Below are 21,304 nucleotides of genomic sequence, written 5' to 3' on the forward strand. Positions count from 1 at the left end.
TCCCTTTTTCCCCAGGGGTGCTACTGCCCCGGCAATGCCGCAAGCAGCCCCTGCACCTCTCAGCGCTGATTATGCTTCTCTCCCGTTTCAGATCGGCAGCAGTGATGCAGGCTGGACCCTGGGCTACATGCTGAACCTGACCAACATGATCCCCGCAGAGGAGCCTGCTGTGCCCCCTCTTTCCTACGGCAGCTACGTGGGGCTGATGGTGCTGTGCTCCCTTGTGCTGGCGTCCGTGCTCCTGTTTGCCTGGCTTCTCTTCCACAAGCCCAAGTGCCTGCAGAAGGGGATTGTTTAGGAAGAGCCTTGGAGGGAGAGGGGCCATGTCACCCCAGCTGCTCAGGGCTAGAAGACCCTGGCAGAGCAGGCTGTACTGCAGAGCCCCTCTCACCTCTCACTGAAGATACTGACTGTGTACAACAAGGGCATTTATTTCTTCTGACTCACACTTGCACTGACAGACTTTGGGACATCAGGCTCGCCACCTCTCTCTGCCAAGGACAGACAAGCGGATGTCCCCTCCTTGAAAGGGTCGTACTTTCATTCAATGAAACTTTGCTGCTTGTTGTTTTTTGCCTTGTGCACAGCATTATAAAGAGAAAAGTGGCAGCAATCTTTGGGAGCTGGTGCTCCTGCAAGGGTAATCTCAGGGTCACACATCCCACTGAGCTCTTGGGAGCGATCACACACAGGATGATCCTGCTTCTCCTCTGCTGAAGCCGTTCCCGAGAGCCCTTCCTGTACCAGCACACCTCTGCTCGCCTCCCCGCACCCTGAGCCCTCACAGCCCTGCAGCTGGGTACAGCCACCTGCACCCAGCTGGCCGCCAAAGGCTGGCCAGGCTCCCAAATGCCACTCTGGGAAAAGAAGGGATGAGGATGAAGAAACTGAGCGTGCTGGTGGTCATCAGCCCATAGCTGGGATCTGGTGGCTGCCTGCTCCTTTCACAGGTGTCAGGAAGCCTCTTTCCCACGTCTTCCTGATGTTGTTGCTGGACCAAAGCTGGCTCACTGTTACATTGAGCCATTCCCATGTCCCTAGGGTACATCAAGACACAAGTTCCCAGCCAGGCATTGCTGATTTTTGTAGGAACAGCTCATACTGGCCGAGGATCCTGGACCAGTAGTGAGTGCTTATGCCTACAGGGACTCTGGTGTGATCAGCGTGCCTACAGGTATATACCCACTAAAGCAATCCAGTGTCACTGTGCTGATCATACAGCAGCCCCCGGTCTAGGGAAAATGTTTATTAGGTCATGTTCCTTTATAAATAGACAGCTGGCAGCAGTTAACTAGCATGAGCATGCACAGATTGAACCACTCTTTCCACCAGCAAAATCAGTGAAAATTTGCCTTTCCTTCCTTCATGGCTTATGCTTATCCCATGACCATAAGACCCAGGGTTTGTGAGAGCACATACTGCAACCCATCTTCTAGCACACAACTAGGGCGATGCCACTGATCAGGTTTATGAATCACTTTCTTCCATTTTCCATTCCCTGGTCCAAAAAAAAGAGAGGTAAGTCAGAAATCCGTTTTTATAAAAACACTTGGAAACCACTGGTGCCTGTCTACCTCCCACGAAATCTCAGAAATCTCTTCTCCTAATGACCTGTAAGTGCTGGAGGCCAAAAGAAAGCAGATACTGTGGAGAGAAAGGCATGGCAAACACACACCTTCACCGAGCAAAGCTGTAGAAGGCGCGGAGGGGTTCAGGATGTGCAACCCCAGTAAAGCCTTCTCCTTTAGGCAAGCACACAGAGCTTGGGGTTTTCATGCTCTCCCAGCCTGTCCCTCTGCACAGTCCAGGCTAGAAAATGTCCCCCAGTTACTTCTACTTCATGCCTGAAGTAGGAGCAGTAACATATTGAAGGACCTAAAGGTAAGGGAAAAAATCTACCCTGTCTTGTGGTAAGATCTTTGAGCAGTTCATTGTTCTTCCAAAAAATGATTTTGCTCTGAATTAGCTGCTTCAGCTTCTGTTGGATCTTGTTCTGCCCATTTCTGAAAGACTGAGTAACTCTCTGCTATCAAAATCCCTTTTTCCTTGTTGGTGCTTGCAAGTTGTCATTGTATCATTAAATAGATTGATCTTCAATCTGTGAAGTGCTCTGTGCTGACCTCACTTGTAGCTCTTGACTCCACTTCTTTGAAAATTTTTATATCTTCCTGAAATTTGGACACCAAAGTTTTCAGCAGCAAGTTGTAGTAGAGTCACTAGTAGTGTATATAAAAGGAATACCCTCTGTTTTTGATCTATACTCTATGTTCCCCATTCGTATTTATCAGGGCCAGATCTGCTCACTTAAGAGAAAGCTTTGGGGCTGTTTTGTCCAGTTGGACTATTGCAACTTGGCCTTTTCTTCCAGTCATTGCATTCCAGAACGGCCGCTGACTCACACCATGTATCACTGTCTCTTAACATGAGCCGCTTTGCCTTCCACGTGGCTCCACTGAAACACATGCTATTCAAAGAATATTCCCCCAAGCAAGTGATCCAGATCAACCTGCAAATGACACTTCCCTACACTGTTTGTCCATTGACCAGCTTCTGTTTTATCTGCAAATGCATTGAGATGTTGGAATTCATCTAGAGATGGAGTCTTCCTTCTGTTGTTTTCAGCAAAGATAGGTAGATGAGAGACTAACGGTAGTTTTTGGTCACGGCTGGAAGGCATGCAGGAGGAGCGTGTGATCAGAGCTGCTTCAGCTCCCCAGTCAGCCCCACCTGCAACACACCTCAATCTGTGCTATCTTCCTTGCATACAGAGTCTTTGCAGCAGAGCAGGTGCCCTGAAGAAGCTCCCCGCATGAGGTGGTGCATCCTTCCTCCCCATGAACAGTGTAGAAACCTGCTGAATGGTCATTCCTCTCCTGAGACCTCCTTGGGGATCTGGCAGCTGCTTAGTTGCGTCTGTGGTGCTGGAACTGGCAGATCCATTGGGACATTTCAGAAATTGATGCAGAAACTTCATGTGGAAGCTGGTGTGAAGAGAAAGCCTGTGCCAGCCTGCTCTTCTGGTCCCTGCTAAGGGTTTATGCCAAAGGAAAAGGTCACATACAGAACCTGGGAGAAGAGCTTTAGCAATGTTTTGTATCTTTATTGCAAGTCCCATAGTATTAATATTGTTAGCTCTTGATTCTGGAGCCGGGTGATCAGCTGGTATCTTCACTTACTCCCTCCTGTCTTCCTTCTCTTGTTTTTTTGGTTTGGGTTTTGTTTTATGAATTTTAGGCCACATTTATGAGTCAATCTCTCCAGAACTAGAATTTCTAAGGTGACACCAGACATGCCATTTAAAAATTACTTGAGCAGGCTGAGGTTTCAGGAATTGGTTGACTGAAGGCATCCTATCAGGGTGAGAGCCTTGCATATCACTGGCTGTACTTCAACCTTCCCAGAAAAGCATATGATTTTTTTCTCCCCATTTCTCCCTATTGCAGGACGTTATCCATAGAGGCTACTCAAAATCCTTGGTCAAAGAGTTCAAGTTTAACAAACGTTTATTTCTTTGCTTCTGTGCTGCATCTGACTCAGCTGTATTCAGCTCAAATGTTTGTTCCAGAGCCACCCAATGTGTATGTGGAGACCATTAACGATAGTGGGGGGAATTTCCAAATATTCCAGTAATAATACGGTATCACTTCTCTTGTTAATGCAGTTGATCTGCCTCACTGATAATTATCTGTGCCTTATTTCCAATTTGATAGTTTCTGGCTTTAATTTCCAGCCGCTGGCTCCTGTACAGTTTTGTTCTTCTGGGTTAAAGCATCTTTTAACACCACATGTTCTTGTCTTGCAAATATTTATTCACTGATCAGCTCTGCTGGGCTGCCGAGACGCCAGACCTTGGTCTCTCCCGTTTTGCCACAGGAAGCCCTGAGGTGTGCTGCAGCAAGGTGGGATGAGTGTCTCTGGTTTGGGTTCAAATGTTGAGTGGTCCGTTTTTGGGAAGGTTCCTTGCAGGGGGATTTGATAGCTTTGCAGGGTGCGGGAGCAATTTGGTCTCTCTGGTCCTGATGACTTCCATGAGCTCTCTCGTGTTCACCCAAGTGTCAGGTGTGAGGCAAAACTATCAGTAAGGCTGAGATTTTCGGGGGTCAGAGGAGAAAGCCTGGGTGCCTGCAGCATGCTCATCTCTTGCAGAAAACAACTAGTCCCCACCACAGGCTCTAAGTACCCTTCGCTCTCCTCCCTGACACAGCCAGCTCTCCTCTGTGCACGGGCTACAGCTGACTTCTCTGGCCCTACAGCAAAGCACAGTGGAGCCTCCACTTCTCCAAGAGCAGCTCTCAACTGGACACATGCTCCCTCCTCGTCCGTCCCAGTTCTTCCCGTGCTCTGTGCCAGGGGGCACATGCAGGCTCTGCGGGGCTGCCGGCTGTGTCACGGGGCTCAACAGCCTGTTCAGGAGGGGCTGGGGGGGACACATCAACAACAACAGTCCCTGCCACCCAGGCCATGCGCTTTCTTTTTGCGACTCAGCCCTGATAAAATGGATCTTTGTTTCGATGCACGCACAAATCTCTGTATCCTTATCGCAATAAAGACTTCTGAACTGATGCCAGAAAAGTTTTCACACTGTTTTCCAGAAGATGGGAACTTGCCAATAGTGGAATGGAGCTTCTGGCACTGAACATGGAAAAGTCCCGAGATGGCATTTCCTCTCTTGCCAGTTCCCCGCTGTTCTCCTGGGTCAGATCTGAAGTTCCCAGTGGATGGGCAGCATCCTCTCCTGGCAAGGAAAGGCACTGTGGTCCTTCCCAGGCTCCGGGCACCTCACACGGGTGGCCTCGCTCCCAGGAAGGCTGCTAGTGCCCAAACCCCATCTTTCCTTGCTTTAGCTTCACTCTGACCTCCCCAAAGCAGTTTGTTCTCCCCTGCCATGCACCGGATGGCTGCAGTGCTCTGTCCTCATTTTCCCTCTCCCTCCCCCAGGCAGCACCACTGGCATCATGCTGGCACTGCAACCCCCCCAAAACAGGTGAAGGACGGGGGGCCTGTGCCCCTCGTTTGTGGGGCCATGCCGCTGTGGGCCTCTGCGTGCAGCCACAGCTGTAGCTCCGCCAAGGCAAACATACTTGTCACGGCTCATCATGTTTCTTTCAGCGCACGCTCTCCCTAGTTTGCTCATTCTTATGGCTCTTAGCTTGAATTTTCCTCGAATTTTCAAATCTTCCTCTGGTAACAATATGGCCAGGATTAAAACAAACACACCAGGTGGAGTCTTTCCACGGCCAGCTCCGGAAGGATCAGCTCCTGGCTGCCTGGGACCCTCAGCCACGGAGCGATGCGGGAGGACGGGGCTCGCATTCACATTGCTCTCACTCCCGATGCTGTGGCATGGCATGTTCCTGCTCACCCTCTTTCTCCCACTGCCTCAAGGTCTCGCCATCTTTGAACATCTGGGGGGGGGAGTGGATGATCCATCCCAGATGTATTAGCCGCATTTTCCAAATTAAGTCTTTGTTTACTTCCTGTGCTGTTTCTAAGAGCTAATGTTCTAAATTGTTTGTTTCTGCTTTCATCAGTGTTTTTTAACACGTCTGAACTTACTGGCTTAAAGTTTCATTAGCATGTGGTTTTCCTAGAACGTAATAAGAGCCACGCTAGGTCAGATCAGACAGGCAGCGCATTGGCGCTTGTCTCCAGCTGCACGGTGGGTGAGGATTCAGGGAAAGGGCATGATCCTTCTCTTCTAGCCATCAGGGGTGTAGGAAATTTGTGATCAAGTGATTGCTTCTGGATCTGCATAATTAATAGCTGTGGATGCCCCAGTTCTCTATGAATTCATCCTGTCCTCTTTTGCACTCATTTAACTTTCAGCTTTGACGAGGTAATTCATTGTGCCTTGTGTGCAAAACTATTTCCTTTTGTTTGATTTAAACCTGCTGCCTGATAACAGGCTGCCTTCATCCCTATGCTACAGATAACGCTGACTAATTCTCCAGACCTAGTAGTGCGTGAGATGCGTTCTCCGCCCACCCCAGATTTTGCTCATGGCTCCTTTTTAGGATCTAACGGTCTGGCATTTCTTTTTTTTCTATTGTTTCTCACATCAGTGTTGCTTGTCTCCATAGGAAAGTGAGTGCTTTTCTCATGCGTCCCTTGGCAGCACTGCAGCTCCAACTCTCCCACTGCTGTCGCAGGCCACTGGAAACAGCCTGGGAAGGGAAAGGGGAAGGGGGAGACAGACCAAACGTGGGGTTTGTGCTATTTTACTATAGCCCTGCCTAGCACTCTCTGGCTGCCAAGTAACACCGGCTAGCACTGGAAACCTGCCCACCTCCTTCGCATTGCCTTGGTTGCTGAAAGCTGGGGAGAGAGCAGCTCCACGGGAACCCAGCAGCCCTGGGAGCGGCGATGTCAAGAAGGCGAGGGCATTTCCCACCGCTGCGTGAGCTGCCAGCTCCACAAAATACCACCAGACATGGCTTGCTGTAGCGATACGAGCTGCCCTGCCATACCCATGCTCGTCATACCCATGCTCACGATGCCCTGCCACCGCCTCAGCTACTTTTCTGTGGTTTCCCACAAGTGCTGGGAGAAGCTGGCACCTCCAGCACCGTTTCTTGTTACCTGATTAAAGATGGGTGCAATGCCATTCCCGCGCCTGAATGTGTGTTGCTCTGAGACTGACTGACAAGCGGGGATGTGGCGGGATGGAGCTTAACTGGGAGAAGGTATTAATGTGGTTACTCCTATCTTTATATATGGATAATATTCTTTTTCTGGTCATGTCTTCAAAAGATATTTGTTCAAAAACAGGACTTTTACACCCCCCCCTTTTTTTTTAAAGGGGCCATAATTGAGAGGAAGACACTGTGCAGATGGGGCAGGAGACTAAGAAGGCACAGGGACAAGGAGAAAAAGGACCAGTATGGTGGGGCTGTGGCAGAAGAAAGTTGGAAGTGGGAAAGTCTGAGTAAGCCAAGCCGGGAGCAGACAGGCTGTGTGCTTTGCCCACCAGCCTGCACTGTTTGCGTTAGAGGCTATAAACAGGGGCTCCTTGGTTTTACCACTGCTCTTCCTGGGAAACTGAGGCAGAAAGGTGGTCGGCGACCCCAGCGCATGTGGAGGACGGGTAGGAAAGCAGTGGTGCTGGGTAGCACTGGTAGAAGATGCTTTGCTGGGGCAAAAAAAGAGGCAGCTAGAGCAACCCTTGTCACAGGGGTTAGAGCAATGCAGTGTGGATCCACCTCAGGGTTGAAGGGAAGGCAGATGTTTAGCATGGCTCTGAGTGTCCCGAGAAGCCCGTTGCTGATGGCAGGAGGAGCTCCCTTCCAGGGTGGCCTGGACAGAGCAGTATGGCACGCCTACGTTAGCAAAGGGAGCCTTTCTCCTGACGTGTCCAGGCGTGACAGTAAATCTTTTGGCTGTTTGTACTCACATGTGGGCTCTGTGTGAGGGATGTCCTAATGAAGATCTCAGCCAGAGCCACTAAGCTGCTGGAGTTTTAGCCCCACGGGGTAAGGCTGCAAAGCAAGGCTGCCTCCCGCAGCTGCGCCCGTCCGTGGGCAGAGCACAGGGACCCTGAGGTGACTGCTGCCCACTGGGGCAAGGGTGCATGTGGCAGAGGGGTGGAGAGGAACCAGCTTCCCCCAAATCCAGAAACGGTCTGCAACTCTGTTTATTAACAGCCAGCAGGGCATTTTCATCTGCCTTTGGGCTGTCGAGCTCCCTGCTGCTGCCCGTTGCCCGGTGCCTGTCGGAGAGCATTATCACGCCCACCTCCAGTGCACAGCGGGGCGATACCAGACCTCCGAGCAGAGCTCTCCTTGCTGGTACCTGCTCAGCAGACAACTCCCACAGCAGACCCCACGTTGCCCTGTCCTCCCCCCGCGACTTCCTAGCTGGGCTGCTTGGGTAGGCAGCTGTGGGGAGGGCGATGCGGTCCCCGTCTCTGTTCCGGGAGCAGCGGGACTGCCGGGTGAGCAGGGGCCGGGGCAGAGGGGCCGGCAGAGCCGCAGAGCCTGCGGCGATGTCTCCCTCTGCTTCCCCAGGAGATGGGGCAGGAGAGCAGTCGCGGCTCCGAGCTGGCGGCCGGGCCCCGGGGGGGAGCGGCGGGAGCTGCCCGCGCCGGGCAGGCAGGGGCCGGGCAGGGCTGCGGCAGCCGTGCGGGCACCGGGGCCGCCCTGGCGCCATCCCCACCCCGCGCGGCTCTCGCCCCACGGAAGGGCTCGGCGACGGGCATCCCCCCCGCCCGCCGCCCCCCTCTCCTCTCCCCCGCCCCGCCGCTTGCCGTGCGCTTGGCAGCCCCGACGCCCTCCGCAGCCAGTTTTCCAGCCCTGCGCTTCTTCTGCAGTGACAGCCAGGGGCTGCGGGGGCCTGTTTACTGTCCGGTTAATAAGTGAGCTGGAGCGAGGGGAAACTTCTCCGACGGCGGAGAGCGGGCTCGCCGGCGGCCGCGCCGGGCGGGCGGGCGGGGGGGAGCATTCCTGCGCCGCGGGGCCCCGGCGCGCCCCGCTCCCGCCGCCCCCCGCCGCCCCCCGCCCGCAGGTGCAGGGGGCTGGCACTCGGAAACTGGAAAGAGCTGGTTGGAGTTTGCACTTTAAGCTCCCGGCAGGGAGGGAGCCGGGGGGCTCGGAGCTGGTCTGGGCGCTCAGCGCCGCGGGAGGATGGCTCGGTGGCTGCGGCCCCTCGTGGGAGCCCTGCTCCTGCTCGAGGTGGCGGCCGCCCTCAGCTTCCTCCACCATCGCTACGAGGAGATGGTGCAGGCCCTGTTCCGCGTGCAGAGCCAGTGCCCCTACGTCACCCGCATCTACAGCATCGGCCGCAGCGTCGAGGGCCGACACCTCTACGTGCTGGAGTTCAGCGACTCCCCGGGCATCCACGAGCCCCGTAAGTACGGGGGGACGGGGACAGCGGTTTGGAGAGGATGGGCTTCGTCGCCACGCTCCCTACCACGCGGCACCATCAGGGCACGGGGTGGGGGGCATCTCCCTTTCCAGGCAGGACTCCCAGAGGTGCCCGGGTGTCAGGCGGTGCCGGCAGGGACCCCACAGCCAGCCCAGGGACGCGCATGCAGAACCCGCATGCACACGCTGTGCTTGCATGAGCTGCAGCGTAGCCCAGGTGCGTACTTTGGACGGAGCTCTGATTTTTCAGTGCAGGCTAACACGAGAACCCAGGCGAGTCCATCCCAGCACCCCACCTGCCCTGCCACCCTCTCCCTCCCAAAACAGCGTTGTGCAGGCAGGGAAGAGGAGCACCCACCCTCCACGCTTTGCTGCTGGATAGTGGCAGGAGGGAAGAGTTCAGCCCTTCCTCCTCCAGACCCCGAAGCAAGGGGGGCAGTGAGCGAGGGACCCCAGCAGAGCAGGCACTGCGCTCTCGCAGCCCCACCAGCCCCGTGGGCTGTGCAGCCCCTGAGACAGGCAGGTTTCGGGGATCTCTACCTGCTGCCACGTGGCCTGCGGAGCCTTGGCAGCAATGGCCCCTTGAGCTGCTGCCTGTGCGGCACGGAGACACTGCCGAGCCAGACCTTGCTGGCAGCCAGGTGCCTCTGGGGGGCTGAGGGGACTAAGACAGCTCTCCGGGCTGGGGGTGTGCACACAGAGCTCCCTCGCTTCCCCACTTTGTGCCCCTGGGCCACAGATGCAGGCAGGGCTCAGCCTACTTTTTGCAGGATCTTTTGGCTTTTCAAATCCTGGCTGGTGTGGTTAAATGCAGGGGCTGACAAGTCCAAGCAGCCTAGTCACATGGAAAACTGCCGGGAGCGCTGCAGGGGTGAGAGGGACCCATACCAGCACCCCCCCAGCAGAGCAGCCCCCCCCAAATCCCACGGCACCCCACACCTGGTGGTGGCTCGCCCAAGGACACACTGCACCAGGGGCAGAGCCACCGTGAGGCACACTGCTCCCCTCCTGCAGCCCAGAGCATCACATTCAGGGGTGTTGGGAAGTGGGATGGGAGGCTTCCCACCCTGACTGCCTCCGTGGCAGCCCCATTTGGTACAGGGAAACCTGCACGGCGCTGAGGACACCTCGGGCACCTCCACAGCACATTGGGGGCTGATTCAAAGCAAGGAGCGAGCAAAGGGCACTGGCAATGCACCACTGGATTTTAGACTTGCAGAACCACCAGAGAGCAGCTGGAAGGGACGTACGAGGTGACCGAGATCTCCCCTGCCCCAGGCAGGCAGAATGGACCTGTGGCCCTGCTTGTAGCATGGGCCACCCTCAGGCGGGCACTTTCAGCTTATAGCATGAGGACTTCAGGAATCTGTGCACTCCTTTGAAGGCCACGGAAAGTAAGTCTGAAAAGCAAGCCTAGAGTTAGTGGGCTTACGTACAGTAATTAGGGCTTATGTGTCCACATGGATAATGTTTAGGGGTCTGCATATCGAAAAAGGCTGACAAGTCCTGCTGCAGACTTGAACAAAGCAGAGAAGGAGAATCCCTGCTGAGACCTTGTTTTTTTAAATAAAGGCTGCACATATCTCCAGGACATTTTTATAGTTTTAATAACTGGATTACCTAATTAACTGAGTTCTCATGTCTCCTGAAATCTAACCAGGTCAAAACATGTTGCCCACCTGCGGTGTCCTGCACTGAGGCATAGCGATCCAAAGATACGGAAAAGCAAAATCTTTTGCCAAAATTAGAATTTTTTTTTTAGAATCTGTCTTCAACATGTCCAGATGCGGTGTCTCCTCCCTGCACAACAAAAGTGTGGGGGATTTTGGAAGCAGCAGATGTCTGATGCGTGAGGCTGCAGTGCCTTTTGCCCCAGGTATTCTCATGACACCATGTGTGGCAGCAGGGCTGCGTGCTGCCACTGCGAGTCTGATTACTGCTGGTGGCTGGAAAACTCATGGTGCAATGGGAGCTCTGGCAACCTGACATTTGTAATGGCACCCTGTTTTGTCCTGACCCTTTCATGTGAAAGTCGGGCTACCCTTGTAACTGGATTCCCCTGGTGTCTCTCATCCTACCAGTGCTGACTCCAGCCTGCAATGGGACATTTATTCTCTCACAAGTAGCTGCTTTAAAAGACCCTCTGGGATAGTGTTACCTGTCCCTCAAGTGTGCTGCCTCTCCTTCAGCAAAGCAGCGAGTCCTGCTCCGGGCACTGTCTGCCTGCAGTCTCTAAATCTATATTTTGAGACCTCATTTTAGAAAAGTCAGTGAGAAGAGACCTCTTTGCTTATACTGGAGCTGCCCAAGGGACAGTTTGATCCGTAGTCAACTCCGCTGCTGAGGGTTTCTCCAGGCTGACAAGGAGCAGACAGAGGCAGCCATGCCCTTCCAGTGAAAGAGCACAGCTTGCTCCAAGCCAGGGATTGATTTTGTCCTGCAGAGTAATGAAAAGCTCCTTAAAGCATGCAGAGCCAGGAATGTGCCATGCTGGTGGGAGGCACTGAGAGCAACCCATGAAGGGCAGAGATGGAAGAAATGGCCTGTCCCCTCCACTGCCACCCACCGCAGAGCTGGGAGGCCCTGGCACCCCAGGGCTCGGGACGGCAGCAATCCTGCCAGTGCTCCCCGGTCCCTCTGTGCTGCCTCTCCCCAGCCCGAGACCAAACCACCTGCAAATACATCCTCCTGTGCGCTCTGAAGGCAAGCAGCAACCCGGTGGAGAGCCTGGGCTGCTCCCAGGGATGCTGTGGCAAAACAGAGGGGAGCCCATATGAGAACCGTGCCACTCTCCCTCACTGAAGTTTGCATTTTCCAAGGGAAAGGGCCATTTCACACCATTTATTGGGGGTCAGGGAGCTTGGCCAGGCTCCCTGCAGTAGGAATCGACTCTTCCCCCCGCTGTCCCAGCCCCGGCTGATGGTGTCACTCTCTTGCTCTCTCCAGTGGAGCCGGAGTTCAAGTATGTGGGCAACATGCATGGGAACGAGGTGCTGGGCCGTGAGCTGCTGCTGCAGCTCTCCGAGTTCCTGTGCGAGGAGTACCGCCGGGGCAACGAGCGGATCACCCGCCTCATCCACGACACACGCATCCACATCATGCCCTCCATGAACCCCGACGGGTACGAAGTGGCTGCCAAGCAGGTACCAGGCAGCTATCGCCTCCTCCAGCTGGGGAGGGGCAGAAAGCCCTTCAAATCCCTGTGAGATCCCCTTCACTGCGCCTATGGGGAGGGGGCATCTTTCCTCTCCATGCCCTGCCAAATTTGTCCCCCTCAACTGGTGTTGCTGGTCCTCACCTTCTGTGCCAAGGGTTCACGCTGTGTATCCTGCCCCAGGTGGTGCTGGCAGGTGATGGAGGAGGCTTCCTACACCTGCCTTACCCTCCCCAGAAGTTATTTGTCGCAGGAGGGCTGCTGCAAATCCCCTGCCTCAGGCTGGGCAAGTGGCAGCTGACTGCCACTGTCATGAGCAGTCAGGGACATGAGGGATGGGGCAGGGGGGAAGCCCTCTAGTCCCCCCTCCAAACCTCACCCATTCCATTGTACCACTAGACCTCGGGGAGATATTTTATTTGTGGCTCTTTCAGTTGAGACAAATTGTTTATTTGGCTTGTGCCTTTCTCTGTGACCCTGGAAAATGAAGATATTGTTATTGACTTTCCCTGTCAGTACCAATACTCTTTATTCTCCTGCCAGCAATAACACACGTGTTGCAACTCAAAGGCACCGAAGCACCGTTAGGACGGCCGGTCCCTGCCACTCTGACACCCAGCCTGCCTGCGCCCACCCTGTACTCACCCCCGTGATGCACCTTTGCCCCGCAGGGCCCGGACAGCAACGGGTACTTGACAGGGAGGAACAACGCCAATGGAGTGGACTTAAACCGCAACTTCCCTGATCTCAACACGTTCATGTACTACAGCGGGGAAATCAGCGGGCCAAATCACCACATCCCACTGCCCGACAACTGGAAAAGCCAGGTACCGGTCTGGGATGCTGCGAGGGCTACAGCATCCTCTTAGAGTGGCTCAGCACCCAGGCAAATATACTGTCCTTTGGCTCGCACAGTGCTTGTCTCCTTCCCCATGCCTCCTGCATGCAGAGAAACGATGTAATCCTGCCCCGTATCACAGCTTGCACCTCTGCCAGGAAGAGAGGCCAGCATCACGGCCAGTTTGGGGAGGAGCTTGCAATGCACAGGGCAGAGGAAGTGGCACATGCCGATCAGTGTGTGTCCCTCGGGTTTTGGGGCTGTGCTGCGAGAGCTGTAGCAGGGTATGCACCAGAGGAGGCAGCTCTGTGCACCAGGGTGAGTCGTGGAGAACGAAGGAAGCTGCAAGGGCAGAAGCAGGCAAATTGTGGGGCAGGGTCTGACGTGACCGATCATGCTGCAGCCTGGCATGGAGCAGCAGCTGGCCCAGAGGTGGCTGAGCTCTTCTCCCTGTCCCTGGCCCTCTTCTCCTCACAGGTGGAGCCAGAGACTTTGGCTGTGATCCAGTGGATCAGCAGCTACAACTTTGTGCTCTCAGCCAATCTGCACGGTGGAGCGGTGGTGGCAAATTACCCCTATGACAAGTCTCAGGACCAGCGGTTCAGGAGCCACCGGCGCACGGTCAACACGCCTACCCCTGACGACAAGTTGTTTCAGAAGGTGAGTATGGCCCAGGCAGGCGAGGGCATTCCCGCAGACCTGGCAGGGTGCAGCGTGCGAGAGCTGGCTGGGAGTCTCTGGGTCACTGCCTCATGCAAGAGCCGAGCCAGGAAACGTGTTGGAAATAACAGTTAGCAGACTACAGCATTTCTGCCAGCCACCGGCTCATGAGCCAGGTCAGGACAGTCCCATCGTAAGCCGGTCCCACCACACAGACAGGCCAGTCTTAACCCTCAGGAGCCCCTTCCTTGTCTGTGCCGTGCTTGGGTTTGCCATAACCCCCGTATCACCAGTGTCTTCAGTACCACCCGGCTCTTCTAGAGCCTGCCCCCAGCTTTGCTTCGCCATGGTAGCATGTATATGGGGTTTTTTCCTAGAGAGGTGGCAGGGTCTGGCTGGAGGTCTGCTGAGAGCAGCATAAGGGAGGCAGGCGCCCAGCAGGGGCTTGCGGATGGCGAAGAATAAGGAATACAACGAAAAGAGCACCAGGAGCGTAGGTGCTCTATGTATCATAGGTGATACGTCAGGGAATGTATCAGTATGTGCTGCTGATCCTGCTAGCGCTAGCTGAAGCCTGTGGTTTTTCTCCATTGTTAAAATGTCCCAGAAAACAGTGCCTTCAGTCACTGCTTCCATTAGGAAATACCCAGCACAAGAAAAAGCAAGTCTGCATTAGAACAGTTAATGAGAAAAATAAGTCTGAGCTGGAGTTCAGCCTTCTCTGGAAGCAGAAGCTGTGCAGGGGCTTGCCAGGACCTGCTGGGATCAGGGCTGCGCTCGGACCCAGATGTAGAGAGGCTGCAGTCTGGGGCGTAGGCTAATGATACCCACATAGCCTCAGAAGTCAGAAATGTAGTGAAGTAACTATTTTCCTGCTGACAGAATGAGATTACACCAGCATTTGAACCATAATACAAAGATACAGAGTTTGTATTAGAAAATGCAAACAACGGTCTCTCTTAAACTGTGTCTTACACAAAGGACAGGCTTTGGATGCAGCGTCCCAATTTCAGCCCTGCCTTCATGTCTAAAAATAAGCAGTAATCTTAATAAGGGCAATAAACAAGCAGTTGGCAGAACCAGAAGTTGCTCAAACTCTTTCCTAATACAAATTCCCCTGATATATATGGTATTTGCATCAGGACAGATACTGGTTAGTTTTCCTTGCATATCTTCTCCCCCTGTTAGTGCCATTTGCTGAGTGTGGGTCAGCACTGATGGGGCTGGGTGCCCCTGCATGGGCCCAGTGCCCTCTGCTCCCTCTCGTCTCAGTGGGAGCAGGACAGGAGCCACCTGTGCCATCAGCAAGCCTCCAGCTTGCCAGATTTCTGCTCTTCCTCCTCTGCCTTCATCTGCCTACATTTCATAGAGGTCCTGGCCACCTCAAGTTGTATTTCATGGCAGTAAAATGCAGGAGCTGTCTCCTGTCTGACTTCCCTCCCATGCTCCCCAGTGAAGCCTGTGCAGGAGGGGGAGTGTTTCGCCTAGAGCTGGGCAGGGTCCCGAGCCGCACGGTGCTGGAGCGGTGACCGATGGCTGCTGTTTTCCTAGCTGGCCAAGACCTACTCATATGCCCACGGCTGGATGCACCGTGGCTGGAACTGCGGAGACTACTTTGCCGATGGTATCACGAATGGGGCATCCTGGTACTCGCTCAGCAAAGGTAGGGGCTGGGCCGGTGAGCATCACCCGCAGCAAGGTGTTGAGCTGAAGAGAGGTGAAGGGATAGATGAGAAACCTCAGGACGGGATGGGTTGGGGAAGGGCTGTGGCAATAGCACTGTGGCAATAGCACTGTGCCTATAGCACTGTGCCTATTACTAGACACTATTCTGGTGTCTGCATCTCAGACCAGGAAATGGCTTGGGAAGACTGGAAGTGGCTTGGGAAAGAGCCACAGAAGTAGCCAAGGTCTGCAGAGACCTGCCATGTGCTGCTGGATGAAGGAAGCATTAATCTGTTAGTGTATTTGAAAATGCTACGGCCTACTCCATCAAGACCCAAAACTGTGACCAAAGGGAAGACATTTCTTGTAGCTGCTGGCTCCTGAAAAATCTGATTAAGAAAGGCATAATGAAGAAACTGAAAATCAGCAAATTAGGCTAGAAAAAAGATGGAGAGCAACTGGAAGGGGACCTACAGCCCCTGCAGTACCAAACCTTCCTGAGCTTCTGAAGGCAGAGTGGTGAATGATCTGGCTGAAGGAGGGAGTTGGGCAGCCACAAGGGGATGGGGCTGCACGGGGGAAGAAGGCTCTAGTTGTGCTGTATGGCGGGAGGAGGCTACACTTGCGGAGCGAAGAGGGAGAGCAAGACGGTTCTGGCAGAAGATAGACACGGGCCAGGATGCCTGGGACACGGGAGTGGGGAGGGAAGGGGGCTTTGCATTCCCCTGGCCACAGGCTCTTCTTCTCTTCCAGGCATGCAGGACTTCAATTACCTCTACACCAACTGCTTTGAAATCACCCTGGAGCTGAGCTGCAATAAGTTCCCCCCCGAGGAGGACCTGGAGCGGCAGTGGATGGCCAACCGGGAGGCCCTTGTTGCTTTCATTGAAGAGGTAAGGGGGCAGTCCTGGGACCTACACCCTTCTCCTGCAGGCCCCCATGGGGCCTGATGGTAGGGGACCAGTAGGCACTAGGGGTGGAAGGGAGGTGGTCATGGAGCTTGCTGGGCGCTCTAGTTGGTAGCCTTTGGGGAGGCTGTTGTGTCCTAGACTGGCTCTGCCAAGCGTATGGGGGAAAGGTGGGGTTGTCCCCAGAGCTCTGCCCTCCTCCAGTGCTCGGCAATACCCTCTTGAGCAAAGGAGGGTCCTTGACCCAGCAGACTGTCTCCCTCCCTGCAGGTTCACCAGGGCATCAAAGGGATGGTGTCAGATGAGAACAACAACGGCATTGCAGGAGCAGTGATTTCTGTCCAGGGAATCAGCCATGATATCACCTCTGGTGGGTTGTCGGTCCCATTGCATGCTGTCCCTTTTGGATACAGCCTCTCGGAGGCTATCTGGGTATGTGGGAGGACGTTAGCAGGCGAGGCTATAATATGTGTGGCCAGCATAGTTTGCTTCCCAAAAACACTAGCTGTGAGACATGTGCCTGTGCATCCTGGACCAGGGAGGGCTTAGGAAAGAAAGAGGTGAGAACTGGAATCAAACCTTATTGTAAAGGACTTCAGAAAGTCAGCTCCTATTTTATCTGAGAGAGAGGAGAAAATACATTTGTACATAACCAAACAGAAGACTGAGGTGAAGGGATAGATGAGAAACCTCAGGACGGGATGGGTTGGGGAAGGGCTGTGGCAATAGCACTGTGCCTATTACTAGACACTATTCTGGTGTCTGCATCTCAGACCAGGAAATGGCTTGGGAAGACTGGAAGTGGCTTGGGAAAGAGCCACAGAAGTAGCCAAGGTCTGCAGAGACCTGCCATGTGCTGCTGGATGAAGGAACGCTCCCACAAACGCTAATCTACTCAAGCGTCTAAGTATCTACACAGAGCTGAAATAGCTGATAGCAAAGGACACGATGGCAGAACAAGACAAAAGACTGAAAGTTCAAGCCAGACAAGTTTAGACTGAGAATGAAGTGCCGCTTTAGTTTATCCAAGTTGTGGTGGTTTCTCCTTTGCTGGACGATTTTAACCTCCTTTTCATAAACACCCTTCTCCAACCGGCCCAGACATTACAGACTGGCTGCAGAAAATAGCCGATATTCCAGCTCTTCAGAGGTCAGACTATGAAATCACCGAAGGGGAGTGTGTGATCACAGAATCGCAGAGGCGCTGGCTGCAAAGGGCCCTCTGGGGTCTCCTGTCCAACCTCCTGCTTGGAGCAGGACTGTCCCCAACGTTGGCTCTGATCAGCCATCGCTCCCTCCAGCCGATTCTCACTGACCCCCAAGGATGGAGATTTCACAGCCTCTCTGCTGTCCTGTGCCAGGGCTGCACCACCTTCATGGTGAAGCTGTGCTCCCTGATCCACCCTGAAGCTCCCAAGCTGCCATCTGTGGCCGCTGCCCCTCCTTGTATTGCCTGGCACTGCTCAGAGGAGTTTGGCCCCATCACCTTTGTAGCTGCCCTTCAAGTAGCTGCCGGGTGTGAGCAGATCCCCCTCCGCCTCCTCCCAGCCAGGCTGAGCCCGCCCGGCTCCCCCAGCTCTTCTTGTGGGGCCTGAGCTCTCCCTGTGGGTCAGGGGCTCTGGTTCTCCCACATCTCTTTTGATCTGGGGGCACCAAAACTGGACATGGTATCCAAGTGCAGCCTCTCTGGGACTGAACAGAGGGAGAAAACTATTCCGTTTGACCTGCCGACCACCCTCCCTGTTTTCCCTTGGAAGCCCCTGACTCGTGTGTCTCACTCGTACCAATTAGCCCCACCTAAGCCAAAATAACACAGGCTACCTGTAATGATACTCAAATTTGCAAAACCCATCCAGTTCTATAGATGGGAATATACTCAAATTGTCAAAGTAATCCATACTGTGCTGCTGCCTCACTGTTGGCTGTCCCCTGTCCCTAATCACACCAGTACACAGTCCGTCAAAGTGCTCCTGGGGCTTCCTTATGCAGGGAGAATCAGGGAGCAGATGAGCTGATGAGCAATTAAAACCCTGCTGATAACCCAAACGTGGCAAAATTGTATATGACAGGAATTAGAGATTGCGTTATGCATAAGGAGTCAGACTGGAGCTGTGATTGCCCTTAGGTCTGCTGTCATCTGACTGGCGAGCGCTCAGATTTGCAGCCTCCCTGCGCAGGCACAGCCAATGCTGCTGTACCGTCCCTTTTCATTTGACATTTACTTGCAGACTGACCTCTACTCTGTGGCACTAATGAGACATCACTTGCAGTCTACCAATGTGAATCCAGCCTTGCAGTAGCCAGCAGATTTGGAAGGAAGGCCAAAAATTGCCTGGGTTTTGAAGGCTACACATCCTTGAGGAAGTACACTCAGCAAGACCTACTGGATTATCTTTTGCTCTGCTCCCTGTGCATCCTGAGTGCTTTCTCTTCCCACCTTGTGTTCCAGGTGATATGGGGGATTATTTCCGGCTGCTGCTGCCTGGCACTTACACTGTCACAGCCTCTGCAGAGGGGTACCAGCCCCAGACAGTGACAACAACAGTGGGCCCAGCTGCACCTTCACTGGTGAGTCAGGCTGCATAGTCACGAGGGTCTCTTAAAATGTCTTCACCCCAGGGAGAACGAAATGCAGCGGGGGATGTCTAGTGAGCAGTAGAGAAAGGAGATGGGATGTAGAGCATTGCCAGCGGCTACAGGCTGTCTGCTTTGGCAGACACAGGGTTCCCCACAGCTCACAGAGAGGGACAGGGTGAAGGCAATGCCATGTGCCTCTCGATTCCTTACTGAGGGCTTGCAGCTGCCCTGGGCTGCCATGCCAGCTCCTGTGTCCCTCTGTCTCTTGGCGGTGGGGAGAGCCCCTGGCTGGCTGGGGCTGTTGCTCTTTAGCTCTGCCTCCATCCTCCCCACTCTCCAGGACGTGATCATGTGGAGACAGCGTCTGTTTCCTGAGGCTCCATTATTCCCCCCGGCTCTGTGGGTTTCAGTGCTCTGCTATCATCTGTGTCCTGCCTGGGACCAAACACGTTATCAGACTCCTAGCAAGAGGCTGAAGTCTGCCTTTCTTTCTGCCAAGAGCACCCAAGACAGATGGGAGCTGGGTGCCAACAAAGAACAGCCAAGCACCTTTGGGAGCTGAAGTGCTCTTGACACCAGTGCAGCCCCTACAGCGCCTTTCTGAGGGCAGGCTGGACAACTAGAAATTGGTTATAAAAGCAGTGGGTGGTGATTCCTGCCCCTGCTGTTGCCTTGTGAACATGGTGGGACTGCAGATGCAGCCTCCTCTAAGGACCGGCAAGAACCCGCTGGCTGTGGCATCCTGGCACATCATTTGCTTCATTGCATGTACACTAGTCAGGCTCTGCCGTAAATACACTGCGGTGGTTCTCCCACCCTCCGTCTCTTCATCCCACCCTACCCAGCCTCTGAAGTTCTTCCAGAGCTGCTCTTTTCTCAGGATTAGAAACCTTCTAATTTTCGTCCTAAATTTATTTATGGTCAGTTTATCCTTATTTGTTCTTATGCCAGTGTTGTGCTTTAAATAGCTCCTCTTCTTCCCTGGTATTTATTCCCTGATGTATTTATAGAGAGCTGTCAAGCCCAGTCCTAGCCTTTGTTTTGCTAGGTTAAGCACCCAGCTCTTTGGCTTTCCTTTTTAAAATAGATTTTCCTTTTACCATGTTGCTGTAGAAGACTGATTTGTTCCCTGATGGTCTGATCTTTGCAGATCTCCCCTCACAGCAGCCCTCCTGTCCCCATTTCCCTCTGCCCCTGCAGCACCTCCCGTACCCACTGTTCACCCCATCCCTCCCCCAGGAAGCCCACACAGCCCCATTCCAGTTTCACCTTTCTGTATGGCCTCCCCATTCCCCGTTTATCTGATGCTGTCCCCTGCACGCTCCGTGTCCCCTTCTCCCTCTTGTACCTGCTTGCATGGCTGTAGTGGATGGAGGTTTCTTTTCTGGAATTTTTTTGCCTGGATCTACTGGAAGCACTGGTTGCTGAAAGACTGATTAAGCAGGATTCAGCTAACGAGATGCAATTGAAAAAGGACTGTCTGTCCTAAACCATCCTGTGTATTAAATATTCACAGAGATGCAAAGCAATGCTATTTCTCTACTCTCTGGTGAGAAAAGATGAAGAAAGAGCATAGCTCAGTCCCTTGCCCTTCACAGCTCATCTTCCAAACCATCCTAGGACATTGTATTGCCACAGGAGCAATTCTCTGCATAAGAAATGTAGCTGATTGTTGGTACAATATTTTCCACAGGGAAAAAAAAAAATGTTTCCAGCTGGTTTAAGAACTGCGTTCCCATTGTATCGTAACACTGGCTGAGGCCCCTTACTGCTTGTCTTGGTCCGAGACAGCTTCAAAGGCTAGCGGCAGAGGCAGGTCCTGCAGACCCCTGAGCCAGCAGAGCACACACATGGTGTTACACAGTTATTTTTGTTCTTTCTCCAGGTGCATTTCCAGCTCAAACAAGATGTGGTGAGGAAGCCCCCGGAGCGTAAAGCCTCAGGCACACGTACAAACAACAAAGCCCTTCAGAAGAAGGTAGTGCCAAGAGCCACCCGCCGGGGAACGCAAAGATGAGGACAGCTCACTTGGCTGAGAGCTGGGGGAAGCCATTTATACGAGGACTGGCTGATGACTCCAGCCAGTGAACTTTCCAACAGTCCAGCATGAAACTAGCCCAAATTATTAGGTTATTAAACAAGGAAGTATTTAATCCCCGAGCAAATCGTGAAGTCATTCAAAACGTGCCTGGGCAGCGATTACCCGGGCAGTGTGTCTGTAGCTGCTGAGCTCTTCTCCTGCACTCGCTCCATCTCGGCGAGCTCTGCTCCCTTTACTCCTGGACTCAGTTGCTACAGCCCACGTGAGATGCCCAGACACTAGTGCATACCAGGGAGGATGAATCCAGGCCCTGGTCTTTGACTGCTGCACTCACAAGCTGGGCACGTGAATCCTGGCACTAGTCCTCCGGGGGCGAGTGCCATGCTTCTCCCTCAGGTAAGGACGGTTGCTGCCTGTAGGCCCTGAAGTTAGGGGGAGGTCAGTTTTAAAACAGTCAGTGATGTGACCAGCTCTGAACAGTTTGTCCCATGCGTAGCACAGCTATAGCTGGTTGGCAACACCACAAGTAGGAATGCAGCACATTTACCTTGATGTGCAGATGGGACTTTCTGGTAGCTGGTTTGGATTATTTGCAGTCAGACA

At 53.7% G+C, this 21,304-nt stretch overlaps 2 protein-coding genes across 6 annotated transcripts in view; both read left to right on the forward strand.

Moving 5' to 3' along the window:
* The window catches only part of ENTPD1 (ectonucleoside triphosphate diphosphohydrolase 1), a 58,038-nt gene extending 55,933 nt beyond the window's left edge, over positions 1-2,105 (forward strand). For all 3 annotated transcript variants that reach the window (XM_076338824.1, XM_076338823.1, XM_076338826.1), the window contains one exon: positions 92-2,105. In XM_076338824.1, coding sequence (XP_076194939.1) covers positions 92-298 — 207 coding nt within the window. In that variant the 3' untranslated portion in view covers positions 299-2,105. The remainder of the gene's footprint in view (positions 1-91) is intronic.
* Positions 2,106-8,510: 6,405 nt separating this feature from the next.
* Positions 8,511-20,813, forward strand: CPN1 (carboxypeptidase N subunit 1). Of its 3 annotated transcripts, none has more exons than XM_076338827.1 (9): positions 8,511-8,841; positions 11,805-12,001; positions 12,684-12,839; positions 13,328-13,510; positions 15,062-15,173; positions 15,929-16,068; positions 16,354-16,453; positions 18,533-18,651; positions 20,546-20,813. In XM_076338827.1, exons 1-9 carry the CDS (start codon positions 8,619-8,621, stop codon positions 20,675-20,677), a joined length of 1,362 nt encoding a protein of 453 aa, XP_076194942.1. In that variant the 5' UTR covers positions 8,511-8,618; the 3' UTR covers positions 20,678-20,813. The 3 variants fall into 3 exon arrangements, with proteins under 3 accessions (XP_076194942.1, XP_076194944.1, XP_076194943.1); XM_076338828.1 differs by lacking the exon at positions 8,511-8,841 and adding an exon at positions 10,672-10,734; XM_076338829.1 differs by lacking the exon at positions 16,354-16,453 and having other exon boundaries at positions 20,546-20,612.
* Positions 20,814-21,304: the final 491 nt, after the last annotated feature.

This window comes from Aptenodytes patagonicus, chromosome 5 (assembly GCF_965638725.1).
Source record: "Aptenodytes patagonicus chromosome 5, bAptPat1.pri.cur, whole genome shotgun sequence".
NCBI lineage: Eukaryota > Metazoa > Chordata > Aves > Sphenisciformes > Spheniscidae > Aptenodytes > Aptenodytes patagonicus.